The following is a 17,346-nucleotide window of genomic DNA, read 5'->3' on the forward strand; positions in this document are numbered from 1 at the left end:
GTATGAAGGAAAAGAAACATCAAAACCTTTCTGACCATTTTGCACAATGAAGACTAAAAATAAAGACTGAAAAATAAAACATTTGATGATTTGTCCAAATCTTCACATGCAACTGAAGAAAGACTCATATATTTTATTGGTCTATATTTTGAATTGGTGTTTGGGAAACTGACATATTCAAAACCATAGGGAAAGACTTCAGATTGCCTGTTTGATTGGAGTTACTGATTGTAGAGTCTGGGATTATTCCAATGATGCAGAAAGGAAATGTCAGAGGGCACATATATACAACTAAAGGTCAGGACAAAAAAATAGGATGTGTAAAATATAATGATGGGCCTTGTTAATTTACAAATTGTGCAAATTATCACAATGTTTGTGTCATATAAGGTGAGTTAAACAACTGTCCACTGTCTCTGAGGCGATTATTTGCTAAGTAGTTCAGTCTATAGAGCGCAAGGCAAACATTCCAAGGGTCCTTATCTGCTGCAAGAAAGGCAGAAAGGTCCAAAGGTCAGGTAAACCAGATTATGGTGATGAGTAATGTGCTTGGCATCTCAGTTCATGAATATTCATGACATTATACCCTGCAAGATGAGATACGATCACTATGATAGAGACTATAAGTGATATTAAAAACCTTTTTGTATTTGGAGGATGTTCACCTATGTGGTAAAGGTCACTGAAACTGTATCATGAGAGGAGCAGCTTAAAGAATGGCCATCAGAAAATTCAGTATTTACATAATTCAGCTTCTGAGAGGCTGTCAGGAAAAATAGGTGTTGGACCTTTATCAAGATGGAAACCAAGAAGAGTAAGATAAAAGGTCACCAAAAAGGCCGGGAGAGGTGGCTTACGCCTGTAATCCTAGCACTCTGGGAGGCCAAGGTGGGTGGATTGCTTGAGCTCAGGAGTTGGAGACCAGCCTGAGCAACACTGAGACCCTGTCTAATACCCAGGCATTGTGACGGGCACCTCTAGTCCCAGCTACTCAGGAGGCTGAGGCAAGAGGATGACTTGAGTCCAAGACTTTGAGGTTGGTGTGAGCTATGACGCCATAGCACTCTACTGAGGGTGACAAAGTGAGGCTTTGCCTCAAAAAAAAAAAAAAATCACCAAAACAGAAAAACAAAATGAATCCTCCTTACTACCCAAGGGTAGGCAGCCTGGAAAAGCCATGTACCACCTGCCATTGAGGGCAGGGGTCGGGGGTGGGGGCAGTGGAAGATGTGTAGACACCTGACAGGATGTTGTATGAGGGACCCTTACTTCACACGAGGGGCTGGATCAAATATGTCTCTTTTACTTTTTAGATGTTATGATTCTAATATGCTTGATACTAAGAAGCTTAAATACTTATATGTCAAAGCATTTTCCAAATAATAAAATAAGTTGTTCATTTCGATCAGTATAAAAATGTCTGTCTTTACAACTTTGTTTTAGGCACTATCAATTATTAGTCATTGCCTTGTATTCAGTAACTACCATGCTTCCTGTCTGTTTTGAAAAATAAAATGCCCAGAAGAATTGCTCAAGAACATTTAATTATTCAATGATCAGAGAATGGGAAATCATGATGTTAAAAATTCCCCCATGACATGGTGGCAATATTGATAGCTGATGTTATTAAGTGCTTACTGCCTTCTAGGCACTATTCTAAGTGTTTTGCATAGAATAATGCTAATAATGCTAAATAATCCGCTTTGCAGGTGGATACTATTATAATATTATTCCCACCTTACAGATGAGAAAACCGAACTTTACGAAGGTTGACCAAACTTACTATATTTGTTAGTGATAGAGTCTGGATTCTAACTCAGCCAATGTGAGCTACAGCCTTCACTTTAAATCATGCACCATATTACTTTCTCTCCTAAACTGGTCTGTATGTGTATGTATATATATATATATATATCTCTTTCCAGATTCCTAAGAGATGAAGTTAACATGTAATAAAGATGGGAGCCCTGATTATGTTTCTCTTACAATGTTATGATGGTAATAAGAGTCTTCATTTTACCTGTCCAGCACGCTGAAGTTCTTGCTTGTCCTTGCTGGCAAATCCAGTCATTGTTGCGGTTTCAATCATTCCTGTCAGAGCAAGCACTGGAGCAATACTCAGAATCAGGAGTGTCATCTCCCATCCGTATATGAAAGAAATAATCACTGACAGCCCCATGTTAGTTGCATTTTGTGTTAAGACTCCGATTCTTGAACCTGTTGCCTATAATCGGACATATTTTGGAGAAAAAATTTTGTTAACTTTAAATTTATAAGAATTTCTATTAAAGTTCTTTGCAGAACAAGGTATACATTCTTTCTTTTTTTAGGATTTATACTTAGGTTTACACTTTTAATTTATACTTAGAGATTAAATAAGACATGGACAGAGGATGCCAAAAATTTATATGCATTTTAAGAAAGGAAAAAACTATTGAATTTGTAATATTCAGTATACATATAGCAGCAAATGTGACTATTACAAATTTAACAGTTTTTTTCCCTTTCTTAAATTTTGTATAATTTTTTTGTCACCCTCTGTATTTTTAAAATGCCCTTCACTAACAAATCATTTTGTTTCATTTTTCTGTCTACGTCCAAGATGGAGAACTGGCCTTTAGTTTAGTGGAGCCATGGGACAGAGGACTATATGGAAGGGGAACAGAAACAGATTATTCAAAACTGAATACTATCTACTTAAGGGGAGACTTTTATGTTTAGGTTGCTCTGAGAGCTCTCCTTAAATAGTTTTGAAGGATTTCACACCATAATCCTAGTAAAGAGTGTTGAAAGCTAAAGTTATAGGATTTCTTTTGTCTTCTCAGTAATGGGTACACACCCACACTCTTCTTATTTCCTTACACACAAACATGCAACAGTAGTAAAACAACACACATGTGCATGTGCACACACATACACACACCCCTACCTGTTCAACTCTAACTTATGGACAAGCTCTTGGTAATACAACTGATGACTGAAAATGGCAGAATCATAGTTACTGTTAAAAAAAACTAAAGGCTGGCGTGGTGGCTCATACCTGTAATCCCAGCACTCTGGGAGGCTGAGGTGGGTGTATTGCTTGAGCTCAGGAGTTCAAGACTAGACTGAGCAAGAACAAGACCCCCACCTCTACTAAAAATGGAAAAACTAGCTGGGCATAGGGGCACATGTCTGTAGTCCCAGCTACTTAGGAGGCTGAGGCAAGAGGATTGTTCAAGCCCAAGAGTTTGAGGTTGCTGTGAGCTATGATGATGCTATAGCACTCTACCCATGGAGACAGAGTCACAACAAACAAAAAAGAGAAAGAAAAAGGAAAAAAAAAAACTAAAAAAAGAAAATCTTCAGTTAATCATTTTATACTCTTTAATACTAGTAAAGTTGTAGTCACATTTGCTATGAATTTTATTGTAAATACATATTTAATGATTAATAGCATGAAAGTACCAATTTCACACATAATCATAACAGACATGTATTTAAAATTTAAGTGTTTGGCAAAGATGGTTTGAGTTATGCATACACTTTTCTTTTTGAAAGTTCTGCAAAATCTATTTCATGGAGTGTAAAAAGAAAGAGAATGTTATATTTTAGCCTACATATTTTCTAAAATAGAATCTAATTCACCTTAAGCAACTAAGATGACTTGTTAATTTCTATTTTAATGGGAAAATTTGCATAATGGAACCTCTAAAAATAAAATTTTTGTCTATTTTTGTACACTTAACCTTTCACATGAATTCTTTCTTTCTTTTTTTCTTTTTTTTGAGACAGATTCTCACTATGTTACCCTTAGTAGAGTGCAGTGGCGTCACAGCTCACAGCAACCTCAAACTCTTGGGCTCAAGCAATTCTCTTGCCTCAGCCTCCCAAGCAGCTGGGACTACAGGCACCCACCACAATGCCCGGCTATTTTTGTTTGTTTGTTTGTTTAGTTTAGCAGGCCTGGGCCAGGTTCGAACCCACCAGCCCCAGAGCATGTGGCCAGTGCTCCAATCTGAGCTATAGGCACCCAACCAGAAAGTTAACATTTGATAGCCAACTGCCATCTAATCCCTGGACTTCACTCAAGTTTTGTCAATTGTCTCAATATCTTTGATAGCACAAGGATCCCCAAATCAGAATCACATATTCCATTTAGTTGTACTGCTCTTTAGTTTTCTTTAATTTGGAATAATTTTTTGTTCTCACCCTGATGTTCAACCTTGACTCTTTTGAAGATTATAGGCCAACTATTTGGTGGTAGAATGTCCCTCAGTTTTAACTTCTCTGATATTTCCTTGCAATTTTGCATCTTTGGCAGGAGCATCCCGGAAACGCTGCTGTGTTCTCATGGCACCCTATTCTGTGGCATACAATTCTGATTGGTCCTATTCCTGATGTTGTTCACTTTTAAAATTAAGTAAAATGGTGTCTTCTAGGATTTTTACTGTGAAGTTACTCTTTTTCCCTTTGTAGTTAATAAATGTTTATTAATATTTATTAATAAATTAGTATTTTAGGTACTTTGAAGCTATGTCAATGTTTAATTTCTCATTAAACTTCCAATTTATTTATTGCAATCTGAATTAATACCTTTTTATTTTCTTTAGTCGTTTGTAATCTGTTACTGTAATTGTTTATTTTGATACTCAAATTGTTCCAGATTTAGCCAGTGGAAGTCCCTTCATGCCGTCTTTGTTATCCTTTGACGTGTCTCTATGGTTCTTTGAATATATCCTTACTTTCTGACACAAAAAGACTTTCCAAGTTCATCCTCTGCTATCTCTACCTTACTGCTGAAATCAGCTATTTCTGTAAAGGTCCCTGGTTCCTTAGAGTGGAGAATATTATTTAGCAGTCTAGATATGGTGCTAGTTGTACTTATTATTATTGGAATGCCAGTGGACAGAACTGGCATAGGGAATGTGTATGTGTATTGAGAGATACGTGCACACATTCATATCGACATTATTTCTTTAGGTAGATATCTTGAGATACATGAGTCATGTCAATACCTCCAATTCCGACCCAGTACCACAAGATTATTTCCAGTTTTCTCTCTTTCCATATTTCTTATACCCTCTTCACAAGTGAGAAGCCTAGCTCCCATTTTCTTTAATAGATTGATTTGCATGATTGATTAATCTGCATGTAACCAGTTTATTCTCAGGGCCTCCGCCTCTCTCCTGCATGGACACCTTCCTTATCCTGCTGGGGTTCTGCTTCCCCACACTGGCTGCCACCACCCAGGATGTCACCATTTCTGGGCTCCAAAACCCAACCCTCTCATTCCTCACACTGATGGAGGGTCAGCACTGTTAGCCACTATCATAGTAGTGTTGAATTGAATGATTAAGCATATTTATTAAAGTGCATTCTTTGGCTATTTTATCTGTCATTCCTTTTTTTGTACTTTATAAATTGGTTTCATTGAGTAAAGATCTAAAGAGGGATTATCAAAATGCAAAAGAAGCTGGAATATAAACATAACGCTATAAAGTAAGATAAAAGAAATTCTAAAACAAGTCTTCAAATAAGGAGGATTATATTTATAACTGTTTTATAAGAAGTACATGTTTTATGGGCCATCTTTTAGTGGGATACATGATACTTAAGAAATAAACTGAAATGTTAAGTTCCTTTAGTGCTGGGATGAAAAAATTGAGGACTTCTATTTATTTAGAAATAGAGCTATTATCAACCACATTTTAAAATATATATTTTGTGCTTATCATGAAAACATGATCATTAGAAGAAGTTTAGATAATGTTCAAATTTGTATCCTTCCTAACATAAATACTCACATACATTTAATTTAGGAGTATTGTGTGTATGTAGTTTTGTATCCTGATTTTATTCCTTTACATTATACTACACATACATTCAAAGAAAGCACAAAGATATATATGTACACACATATATATGTATATGAATTTGAAATTAAAACAGAAAGTCATGATTAAATCTTTAGATAACAATTATCTACAAAGTATCCACTATGCCTAAGGTACTATACTAGATGTAGGGAATACAACTTAGGCAAGAAAATTACAGTAAATATGGAAGAATGGCTAACATAAGAAAACAAATGGAAGGAAACTTCGTATGCAATTGTGGAAATAAAATTCTATGTGGCGAGATTTCTGCTTCTGGCAAAAATGAAATAACAAGGATTTATCCTTCCATTTACAAGAAAGAAACAAGCAAAAAATAGACAAAATACATCAACCAGTGGCTTTCAGCTTGGCGCTTATAGCTCCAGCGCTATGAAGCCAGCCACACACACCTGACCTGGTGGGTTCGAATCTGTCCCAGGCCGCCAAACAACAATGGTAACTGCAATCAAAAGATAGCAGGGTGTTGTGGTGGGCGCCTGTAGTCCCAGCTACTTGGGAGACTGAGGCAAGAGAATCACTTGAGCCCCAGAGTTTGAGGTTGCTGTGAGCTGTGATGCCACAGCACTCTACCCAGGGCAAAAGCTTGAGACTTTATCTCAAAAAAGAAAAAAATCAGTGGCTTTCAAGACAAAAGGCAAACCAAGGGCAGAAATGACAAAAAAGGTGAGCCTGTTATTGCCTCAGCTCATTCCCTCAAAAGACACTCTAGATGGCAGAGTAGAAAGCAAACTGAAGTTGAGCACAATTGACTCTCTGAGTTGAGTAGAGAAAGCTGAGTATCTGAGGATTCTAAGTCAGACAGAGTCTGCAGCACTGATACCAGGGAAGAGAGAGGTACACAGAAAGATAAACAGGGATATCTGCAGAAGGGCCTTCTTGAGTATTTAGCTGAGCAGTGCATTCAAGTGAGGCCTGGAATTCGTGGTCACACCAGACGGACTAGAAATCCTTATAATTCACAGGGGATTATGTGGATATGTAGAAGGGCCTTGCCTTCCTAGTAGGCTCCAATCTTGCCTAAAATCCCTTAAAGTCAAAACCCAAAAGGATCAAATGGCCCCCAAGTAACCTAACTGCAACCCCAAACAAAACTCAAAAATATTTATAGAAATATAAAAATATCAGGCACCAAACATGTCAAATTCATAATGTGTACCATCCAGTCAAAAATTACCAGGTATGCAAAAAGTATCAAAATAGGACCCATGATAAAGATAAAAAATTAAACAACTGAAACAAAGCCAGAAGTAACAAAATGTTAGACATGCCATATTATTTAACTTACGTGTAGACTCTAAAAAAGCCAAACTCTCAGAGAAATGGTTGTTATCATAAGATGGGGATTGGAGGGATTCAGAAGATGTTGGTCAGAGGACACAAAATTTCAGTTAGAAAAGAGAAATAACTGTATTGTCCTTCATGGTGAGCAGAGTTAATGATGATACACTGTATACTTGAATATATTTTAAAAGCTATCACCATAGAAAAAATATGCATATAAGTAATGCATATGTTAAATAGTTTGATTTATCCATTTCATAATGTATATGTATACATACATTAAAACATTATTTGTACACCACAAATGTATACACTTTTTACTTGTCAATTAAAAAAGTTATTATCAATGTATACCATATATTCAGAAAGTTAAAAGACAAGGAAGATATAAAAAGACCCTATGTCAAATTCTAGAAATGGAAAACATAATGTCTAAGATCAAAAATATAAAAGATCAATAGCAGATTCAACACTGAAGAAGAAAAAATATCATTGGTTTTGAAGACATGGCAATAGAAATTATTCAAAATAAATGCAGGGAAAAAAATAAATAAAGCATTGGTGAGCTATACTGCAACTGCAAGCAATCTAATGTATGTGTAGTTTGAGCTCCTAAAGGAGAGGAAAGAGACTAGGGAGATAGAAAAGAATTTGAATAAATAATGGCCAATACATTTCCAAATTTGGTAAAAACTATAAGCCCACGAATCTAAGAATTTCCATGGATTCCAAACCTAAGAAATAAGAAACTATATTAAAGCTCATCACAATCAAATTTCAAAGTTAGTGATACAGGGAATTATCTTAAAAGCAGCCAACAGAAAATAAATCTAGAGAGAAAAAAAGATAAGAATAATGACAGATTCCTCATTCAAAACATTGCAAGTGGCTGTGCACGGTGGCTCACTATGGGAGGCTGAGGTGGGTAGATTGCTGAGTGCAGGAGTTTGAGACCAGCTTAACCAAGAATGAAAACCCACTTCTACTAAAAATAGAAACACTAGCTGAGTGTTGTTGGAGCACACCTGTAATTCCCCACCTACTTGTGAGGCTGAGGCAAGAGGATTGCTCAAGCCTAGGAGTTTGAGGTTGCTGTGATGCCAAGCACTCTATCCAGGGCATCAGAATGAGACTATGTCTCAAAAACACGAATAAAGAACTCCCTCACCAAACAAAAACATTGCACCAAGAAGACAGTAGAGCAATATCTTTAATTAATAGAGTGAAACCTGTGGCTCAGTGGGTAGAGTGCTGGCCCCATATACCAAGGGTGGCAGGTTCGAATCCGGCCCTGGCCAAAATGCAACAAAAAATAGCCAGCAGTGTGGTGGATGCCTGTAATCCCAGCTACTTGGGAGGCTGAAGCAAGAGAATCGCCTAAGTCCAGGAGTTGGAGGTTGCTGTGAGCTATGACATCAGAGCACTCTACTGAGGGTAACAAGATGAGATTTTTTTTTTTTTAATCTTTAATTAATAAAAGAAAAAACAGGTTAGGTGCCTGTAGTTTGGTGGTTAGGGCACCAGCCACATGATCCAGGGCTGGTGGATTCGAACCCCGGTGGGCCTGCTAAACAAACAAACAATAACAACAAAAAAATAGCCAGGTGTTGTGGTGGGCGCCTATAGTCCCAGCTACTAAGGAGGCTAAGACAAGAGAATAGCTTGAACCCAAGAGTTTGAGGTTGCTGTGAGCTATGACATCACAGCACTCTACCGAGGGTGACAAAGTGAGACTCTGTCCCAATTAAAAAAATAAATAAATAAAAGAAAAACCAACCTGTCAACCTTGAATTCTATACCCAGTGGAAATATGTTTCAAAAATGAAGGTGAAATAAACATTTTTCAGGCATTCAAAAGCTGAAAAATTAATCACCATCAAACCTGCCCTATGTGAAGTGTGGAAGAAAACATGTAGGAAGAAGGAAAGTGATACCAACAGAAACATGTGTGTAGAGGAAGGGCCGAAAAGGCCAGAAATGTTAACTACATGAATAAATGTGTCAGACTTTCTGTATTTATGCAAAATCCTTTGATATAGTTGATTGTTAAATGAAATAATTACAATGGAGTGTTTGGTTTATTATGTATGTAGAAAGAAACTGTATGACAACAATAGCATATGACTGAAAAGGGAAAATGGGAGTGCTCTAGTATTTAAGTTTCTTACACTTTAAGTTGGCATGGCATATGTCACTCAAAGTAGATTTTAATAAGTTAAAGATGTATACCATAAACCCTAAGGTAACAACTCAAAAAATGACTAAGAATTACAGCTAGCAATATCAACTTTCTTCCTCCCCCTAAAAAGAGATGAAATGTAATAATAAAGAATTCTAATTCAAAAGAGGGCAGAGAAGTAGGAAAATTGTGCAAAGAACACACGTGATAGAAAACAAAAAGCAAAATGAGAGGTTTAAACCTAATCGTATTGATAACCACATTAATTGAAAATGGTCTGAATACCCCTATCGAAAGAGATTTATATGTTGTCTGTAAGAATCGGACTGAACACAAAGACACAAATGGAATAAAGGTACTATGTTATAAGGGCATGTCCATTTGGAATTCTTCTTTTGTAAAATACCATTTTAGGTCTTTTGTGAGTTTCCTTATTGCATGGATCAAAAAGCTAAACTACGGTTACAGCCCAAATCTTACCCTCTACCTGTTTTTGTATTGTTCATAAGGTAAGAATTGTTTTTATATTTCAAATGGTTGGAACAAATCAAGAGAAGAATATTTTGTATTATATGAAAATTGTATACAATTCAAATGTCAGGGTTTATAAATGAATTTTTATTGGGACACAATCATGCCCTTCTGTTGACCTATTGTTTATGGTTGGACCTGAGTAGTTGCTAGAGAAACCATTTTCCCCATAGTGATAACTTTGCACTGCTGCTTGTATGCTGCAAATCTCAGTAAAGCAGTTATAATTTGACAGCATGTATATGTCATATATATTGCTGTCGTACAGGGTGCCATTTTATCCTTTTATTTAATTTTATTTAAAAATTACCATTGCATTCCCGTTATTTCAAAACAAGAAAGGAAGAAAAAAGACTTTGAGCATCATACTTTTAGGGCACAGTGGACTTTGAATTACTTTGTATTCTAATTTGATGCCACAGAATTGTGTTTCTGATGCCACCATACTACATAGTGCTAAAAATATAAAATATGTCAATATGACCAGACTGAGCATTTATTTTAATATTCCCCAGTCACAGGAAAGCAACATTCAGAAAAATTAGAAAATGTAATCTCTTTTATCTTATCTTAGCAAAATTTATTCATACAACTAAAATGCAAAAATGAAGTTAAAACCAAAGTAAGTTCCTAAGTGGCACATTTATTAGCCAAGCAAATAAAGTAATTTATGGATAACGAGATAATTTAGTCATGTTTGATTGCAGCAGTGGGAGAAATGTGTTCAGACTGTTTAACTGATAGAAGACCATCATCCATTTGGTAAGAACAGTTGTTCAGAGTTGTCAACATTGAGAGCAACATCAATAGTTAATTGAAAAACCAGGTAGATTATTTCAAATAGTTTTCCGTCTCTCTTGATGAGATGATATAAATTATTCATACTGCTCAGTTGTTGGTTATTTGAGGAACTAATGCTGAGTTTGATGTGACTGAAAAGTTAGGCAACGCTCTCTGGAACAATTACAGGTGAGAATATTTTTTAAAGAAATTGAGGGCAAAAAAACTAACCTAAAGTGGAATCTGCTAAGATGTATTGTTTTTGTTTGTTTTGTTTTCTTTTGGTTGTTTTTTGGAGACAGAGTCTCAAGCTTTTACCTTGGATAGAGTGCCGTGGCGTCACAGCTCATAGCAACCTCAAACTCTTGGGCTTAAGAGATTCTCTTGCCTCAGCCTCCCAACTAGGGACTACAGGCACCAGCCACAATGCCTGGCTATTTTTTTTGTTGCAGTTGTCATTGTTATTTTAGCTGGCCCGGGACAGGTTCAAACCTGCCAGCCTCAGTGTATGTGGCTGGTGCCCTACCCACTGAGATATGGGCGCCGCCTGCTGAGATACATTGTAATTGATGGTGGTAAAAACATTTGTACAGCAGAAAGAAAGCCTTACTTGGACAAATTTATAAAACTTGTGAAAATATTTGGTATTTAAAGCTTATGGTTATTCATTTTTTAAAAAATCAGCATGTGCTTTATAGAAAATAATTGAATTTGTCATGTATTACTGGACAAGTAGTATCCATGATTCAAGTTTGTTAGTTCTTGTAGACTTAAATTTCTTCGTTTCTGTGAGTTTTTGTCAAAAAGGCAAGTTTCTGACTTGTCTTACTATACAACAGTTTGATGATTTAATAGTGGTGAAATTTGATTGCAATATTTTGAGTTCAGGGCCAAGACTGATTTTTTTTTTTTTTCACCAGAAGAACCACCCTTAACCACTATTATCTAATACTAATGGCTTCAGAAATTAGCTTTTGCTGTAGACTTGATAATCTTTCTTAACTAATTCAACCTAAAACTTCCAGGCAAAATAGCAATTTGTATGTCAATCATATACTATAGCAATTTCAATGATTACTAACATTGTTTGAATCAAAAGTAAGTTCAAACTGGTTTATACACTTCCCATATCAAAAATTTAAATCAAGAAATGAAGTCACTACTGTCCAGGTAATATAATGTTCTAATTCTAACTAATCAACTTACTGGGCTCTTGGAATTAATGAACGAAATAAATTTTTATGATTTCTTGGGGCCATGTAATTATAGCTCTGATGGGGGAGTTCTTGGCACCAGCACTAGATGTGTCAGTGGTACATCAAGTATACACTGTGGTGTCAGTAACACATTTTCTCATGGGCAAAAATGAGGTAAAACTTGGTTATTGGAAAGGAGTTCCTAAAATATACAGAAATAGTAATACCTTGCAATTGTGCAGAATCTAGTATCTAAAAGAATCTACTATGGCCTTTATTTTTAATAAAACTACATACTACACAGAAAGTAGTCTGTTGACAGATGTACTGGCAATAAGCCATTGCCTTGGGGTAAAACAATGCCAGTTAAATTGGCTATATTCAGTCAACTATTCTAAGAATCATGTTGTCCTATGACTGTAATTCACTAACACATTTTTATCATGACTCTCAAAGTATCAGAGCTTCTAAAAATGACCAGAGGGATATCTTTTTGTTTATTAGTCAAAGGTTTCAACCCCAAATCTATTGTTATTAAGGATCTGTTTTACAAATGTTCACTCAAATACATTTGATAAAATACAATGTAACTGAATGGATACAATGAAGAAACTGGAATGGAATACAACTTATTTAACTTGATTAGGAAATATGATCCCTAAATTATTATTTCTAATATCTCTAGCTAGAGTGTCTTCGTGAGAAGAGAAGTGGTGGACAAATAAAATTAGTAAATAGTTCTTCCTTTGATAGATAATGTATCCATTCAAAGTGGATAATGAATCCACTTTCTATGGCAATGTAAGGGTTTATGTAGATCGCATGTTCAGTGGACACAGTCTTACTCTTGGAATCCTCCCTTGGTTTTGCTTTTTAAATTCAGCAACATTAAAATCTTCCATTGGGATTCGAACCATTTATTCTCTGGCTACTATAATCATTCTTATTCAGTAAAAATGGCTTGATTTGCCCAGAAGTTTTTATGAGACCTGCATTTACTAATTGCAACGAGAAAGTTTCAAGTGATCAAATGATATTAATCAAATGCTTATAAAGAATCAGTCTGACAAATATTATCATTCATTTCTCTAAATCATAGATAACACTATTTATTAGAAACAACTAATAAGAACAGTAATGTTGGCCTTTCAGTACCAATTTGGTCTTTCATTGAAACAAGTCCCACATATATGAGATATCTCACATGTAAATAAATATAGCTGCTTGTAAAGAATGCCTGTTTCACTCAAAAGATTCTCAGATGATTTGAAAGATAGCAAAATATTAACACAGTAAAGAAAATCACAAATGCTGTGGGGTGGGGATTCACATGGAGTTACAGGGTTTGGTGAGTTGTGCACTGCCCACTTGATGCAACTTGCTGGAGGCTGCATTGTGGAGTTTTTACCATAATCCTGGTGGTCCCTGGTGGTCCCTTCTCTCATTCGTATTGCCTGATTGGTCCCTGAAGGCTCTCAAGTTTGGCATCCCAAAGTAGAAAGGTCAAAACAACCCAAATGCCTATCAAAGGATGAAATGGATAAACAAAAGGTGGTTTCTCCATGTAATGGAATATGATTCAGCCATAAAAAGAATGAAATACTGATACATGCTATTGCCTGGATGAGCCTTGAAAGTATTATGCTAAGTCAAGGACACTAGTCACAAAAAGCCATACAGTACATGATTCCATCTATAGGAAATGTTCAGAATAGACAGATCTTTGGATATAGGAAGTAGACTAGTGGTTGCTTAGAGATGGTAGGGGAGGGAAATAGTGAAAGTGTGGGAAAATAGTAGCTAAAAGGAACAGAGTTTCTTTTTGGAGTGACGAAAATACTTGAAAACTGACGGTGGTGATGGTTCCACGTATCTGTGATTATACTAAATCCCATGAATTGTACACTTTAAATTGCTGAATTGCATAGCATGTTAATTATATATCAATAAAGCTCTTCAGAAAATTAAAAACAGAATTATAGCAATTGGTATTTCTATCTATGAACTCTGCAATTCCTAAATGCAGAATTCAATCAAATAATTCTATTGTGTTACGGAGATCAGTGCTATACTAATTGTTTGACTGTTAAGTGAAATTCTATCCATCATTTTTTCCATTTAGGCTAGTAAAATTGAGATACTCAAGTCCTATTTTAAAATTAAAATACTGTTTAATGAAATTCTCTAGGCTTGTCTTCAAAATTAACAAAAAGAATTTCAGGATGAGCTTAAGATGATGCCCTTTTCCTTTTGAGCTTTTTCTCCACCCTAAATTAGTTTTCCAAACCAAAATGAATATATGTGAATATTCACAACTGTAACCACCTTGTTCTACTCTCTGATAATATAAATCTCATCCTGGAGGTATATATTGAATAATCAACATCTCAGTATTTCTAAATAGGATAAGAACTTTTGGATTTTTCTGTCATTCAGAGGTGGGTCATTGACACTTTACTTTTCTCTGACACACACAATAAGGAAAAAGAAGGCCTGTAACTCTGCTAGAGTTCTTTTAACAGTGAGATGGAAAGCTTAACTCACTTAAATTAAAAGCAGGAAAACCTGTTTTAGACTTTCTCAGACTTGAAATCCTATTTGTATATAAAGGCTACATTTAGTAAAATAATTGGAAGCAAATTAGGAAATTATCCTTTACCTGTTGCACACTCCCCATCCCCACACTTAGCCGCGACTCTGGCAGGCATCATACTTCTCACTGATCATTAATTCTGAATATTATGCACAAACATTTGCTTACACATAATGCGATCGGTCAAAATTACACACCTCTGTTTAACCTGTACAACAATGAGTACGGAATCATTTCTTGACGCACACGTGACTCCAAATTGTTAAACATCGTTTTGACTAAAATCTTTTTTTCTAGGAGGGGAAACCAAAACTAAACTTCTTCTTTTCTTACAACTCTTAAAGTATGTGTGCTTTCATCTTATCTTTTCTTTTCTTACAATTGAATTCTTAACTCTTTTCTTTAACTCATTCTTGGTATCTTCTGTAGTCCTCTAGTTATCCTATTACACATGTCAAATCTGTTTTTATTTTTGATTAAAAATATCAGAACCAAAAGCCTTCCTTTTGATTTTTCACTGAGTTATCTGTTTCAATGAGACTTACCTGTCTCCTCGATCATAAGGGTCATCTCAGCGCAGCTCACATATATGCATGGATGTGCGCCTGTGCACACCGTAAATATACACCGTAAATACACACATTTAAAAATAAAAACAATATACATACTCCTTGAATTTGTGCTACATCTATAGCTAATATTGTTGTCAAGGCTCCCGTGCTGTTTTCCTTCTCATCGAACCAGGCAATATCCTAGAGAAAAAGGGAATTAATATATAGTTGTCAAAAACACTCTTCTTTGACTTGAGATTTTGCTATAGTAAGTCAGAAGGCATTTACCTGCTTCCTACTCAGAAATACTTAATTTTTGCAAACACTAGGCATCAAATGACTTTTTGTTTCTTATTTCATAAAGATCTATATTTAGATATAAACTGAAGAACTTAAGCCCAACAGCTTGGACTCATTACCATGTTACAATATTATACAATAATCAATTTAAAAATTATCACTTTGAACCATCAAGTAATTTATGATTTACTTACATCCACAAGTAATCCAGACAGCAGACTCTATTCAAATAGTAAAGCAATGCATAGCACAATTTAGAGATATTTTCAAAGCTTTTCACCCAAACTAATGATTAAAAGCCTATCTCCTTCTCTTTCAGAACCACACAGGTAAGATTTTCCCTGATACTTTGCATTACCCTCCTAGAGCTTACAAGTACTGGACAGTGTGAGAGGCTAAAAAGGCAGAAGGCTGAAAATCCCTACAGCTAAGAAACATGCAATCTAACAGAGACAGGTCAGAAATTCAAGCAATAAAAGCATAATGTAATAACCAATTTTATTTTCAACAGCAAATGGAGATAGCATATCTTAGTCTTTTCAACCTCAGGAATTAATTCCTTTTATTAGCTATTGAATGTTTCCTCTCACTCACTTGAACCACGTGTTATCTCTTGTAGATTAAAACCATGTGGAGACTATCTCTGAAATATGGTTTATCTTTAGTGAGTAAAGAACAAAAATCTGTTGGTTTACCCCAGTGAGGGTCTGAGGCCTAGGTTACAAGTTGGTGTCAACTAAAACAACAAAAGCATAACAGATTAAAGGCTGTGCAATAATCATGCACAGTGGGTACAATCCCAGCATGACAGCACCATTCTCAGCCACTGCATGGCGGTCCCAGTGGGTTTAGGTATCTGATGTCCAAAGAGCATCCTACAGAGACCACAGTCTGTACCGCACAGTATCTGCTTTGAAAGCACAACCCCAGCCAAGAGCTTAACAAACTAGGAACATCCAACAGAATGATAATAACTACTGCACCCTTGAACTAGAAGATGTGATCTGCTCTTATTGTATACTCCTCTCTCCAAAATTAAGATACACTCTATATTCTCTAATTGTTTCTACATTTCAACACAACATAGAATGGTAATACAAACAAGTTTTACATACAGTATGAAGTAAAAAATATAGAAAAAGGCCAGGCGCTGGCTCATGCCTGAAATCCCAGCACTTGGGAGGCCGAGGCAGGTGGCTTGCCTGAGCTCACAGGTTCGAGACCAGCCTGAGCCAGAGCAAGACCGTGTTTCTAAAAAATAGCCAGGCACTGTGGCACGTGCCTATAGTTCCAGTTACTTGGGAGGCTGAGGCAAAAGACTTGCTTGAGTCCAAGAGTTTGAGGTCACTGTGAGTTAAGACTCCATGGCACTCTACTGAGGGTGACATAATAAGACTCTGTTTCAAAATATATATATATAGAAACAATTTATTATTGAACATTACTTTTTCTGATTCTATTACTTTCCTGATTCAGAATTTTCTAATTCTGCTATAACACACAATGTTGAGGTATATATGTGACTGGTCTTAGTCATTACCTGATGTTCAATCAGCACAATGACTAAAATGGCTTTTCAAAAAGCCAGCAATTGTGCACAGGGCCTGTTTTCCAACATAGACAATATACATATACTAAAATTTTTAGCAGAGTTTCTGAAACTTAGCTGGTGTTGAGTAAAAATCAGCTTGCTTCCCTTCTTCCTGATGATAATATAAGTAAGGGCGGCAGGCTTTTTGACGCTAGTAGATCCATTTCTTTTTTCAGCCAAGAATTCTACTTGAAACAAAAATACACTGACACTCTGAAGAGTGCTTGGCATCTTTTCTCTCATTTAATCATCATAGCAACTTTGTAAGGTTGATACCATGATTACCTACATTTTGCAAGTGAGAAAACTAAGGTACTGAGAGGTTTAGTAACTTGCTAAAGGCCAGACAGTTGGCAAGTGCTGAGATTGGGATTTGAACCTCAGCACCCAGAAGCCTTATTTTTAATAAATTTTCTTATTCTGTCTCCCATCTGAACAAAGCATTATAGTTGTTTCTTCTGGTCT

At 35.9% G+C, this 17,346-nt stretch overlaps 1 protein-coding gene across 2 annotated transcripts in view; it reads right to left on the reverse strand.

Moving 5' to 3' along the window:
• The window catches only part of ABCB5 (ATP binding cassette subfamily B member 5), a 124,221-nt gene that overhangs the window by 30,316 nt on the left and 76,559 nt on the right, over positions 1 to 17,346 (reverse strand). For both annotated transcript variants that reach the window (XM_053609153.1, XM_053609154.1), the window contains 2 exons: positions 15,108 to 15,191; positions 2,021 to 2,224 (listed from right to left, as the gene is read on the reverse strand). In XM_053609153.1, the coding sequence (XP_053465128.1) occupies positions 2,021 to 2,224; positions 15,108 to 15,191 (288 nt within the window). The remainder of the gene's footprint in view (positions 1 to 2,020; positions 2,225 to 15,107; positions 15,192 to 17,346) is intronic.

Source organism: Nycticebus coucang, chromosome 11 (assembly GCF_027406575.1).
Source record: "Nycticebus coucang isolate mNycCou1 chromosome 11, mNycCou1.pri, whole genome shotgun sequence".
In the NCBI taxonomy this organism is placed as follows: domain Eukaryota; kingdom Metazoa; phylum Chordata; class Mammalia; order Primates; family Lorisidae; genus Nycticebus; species Nycticebus coucang.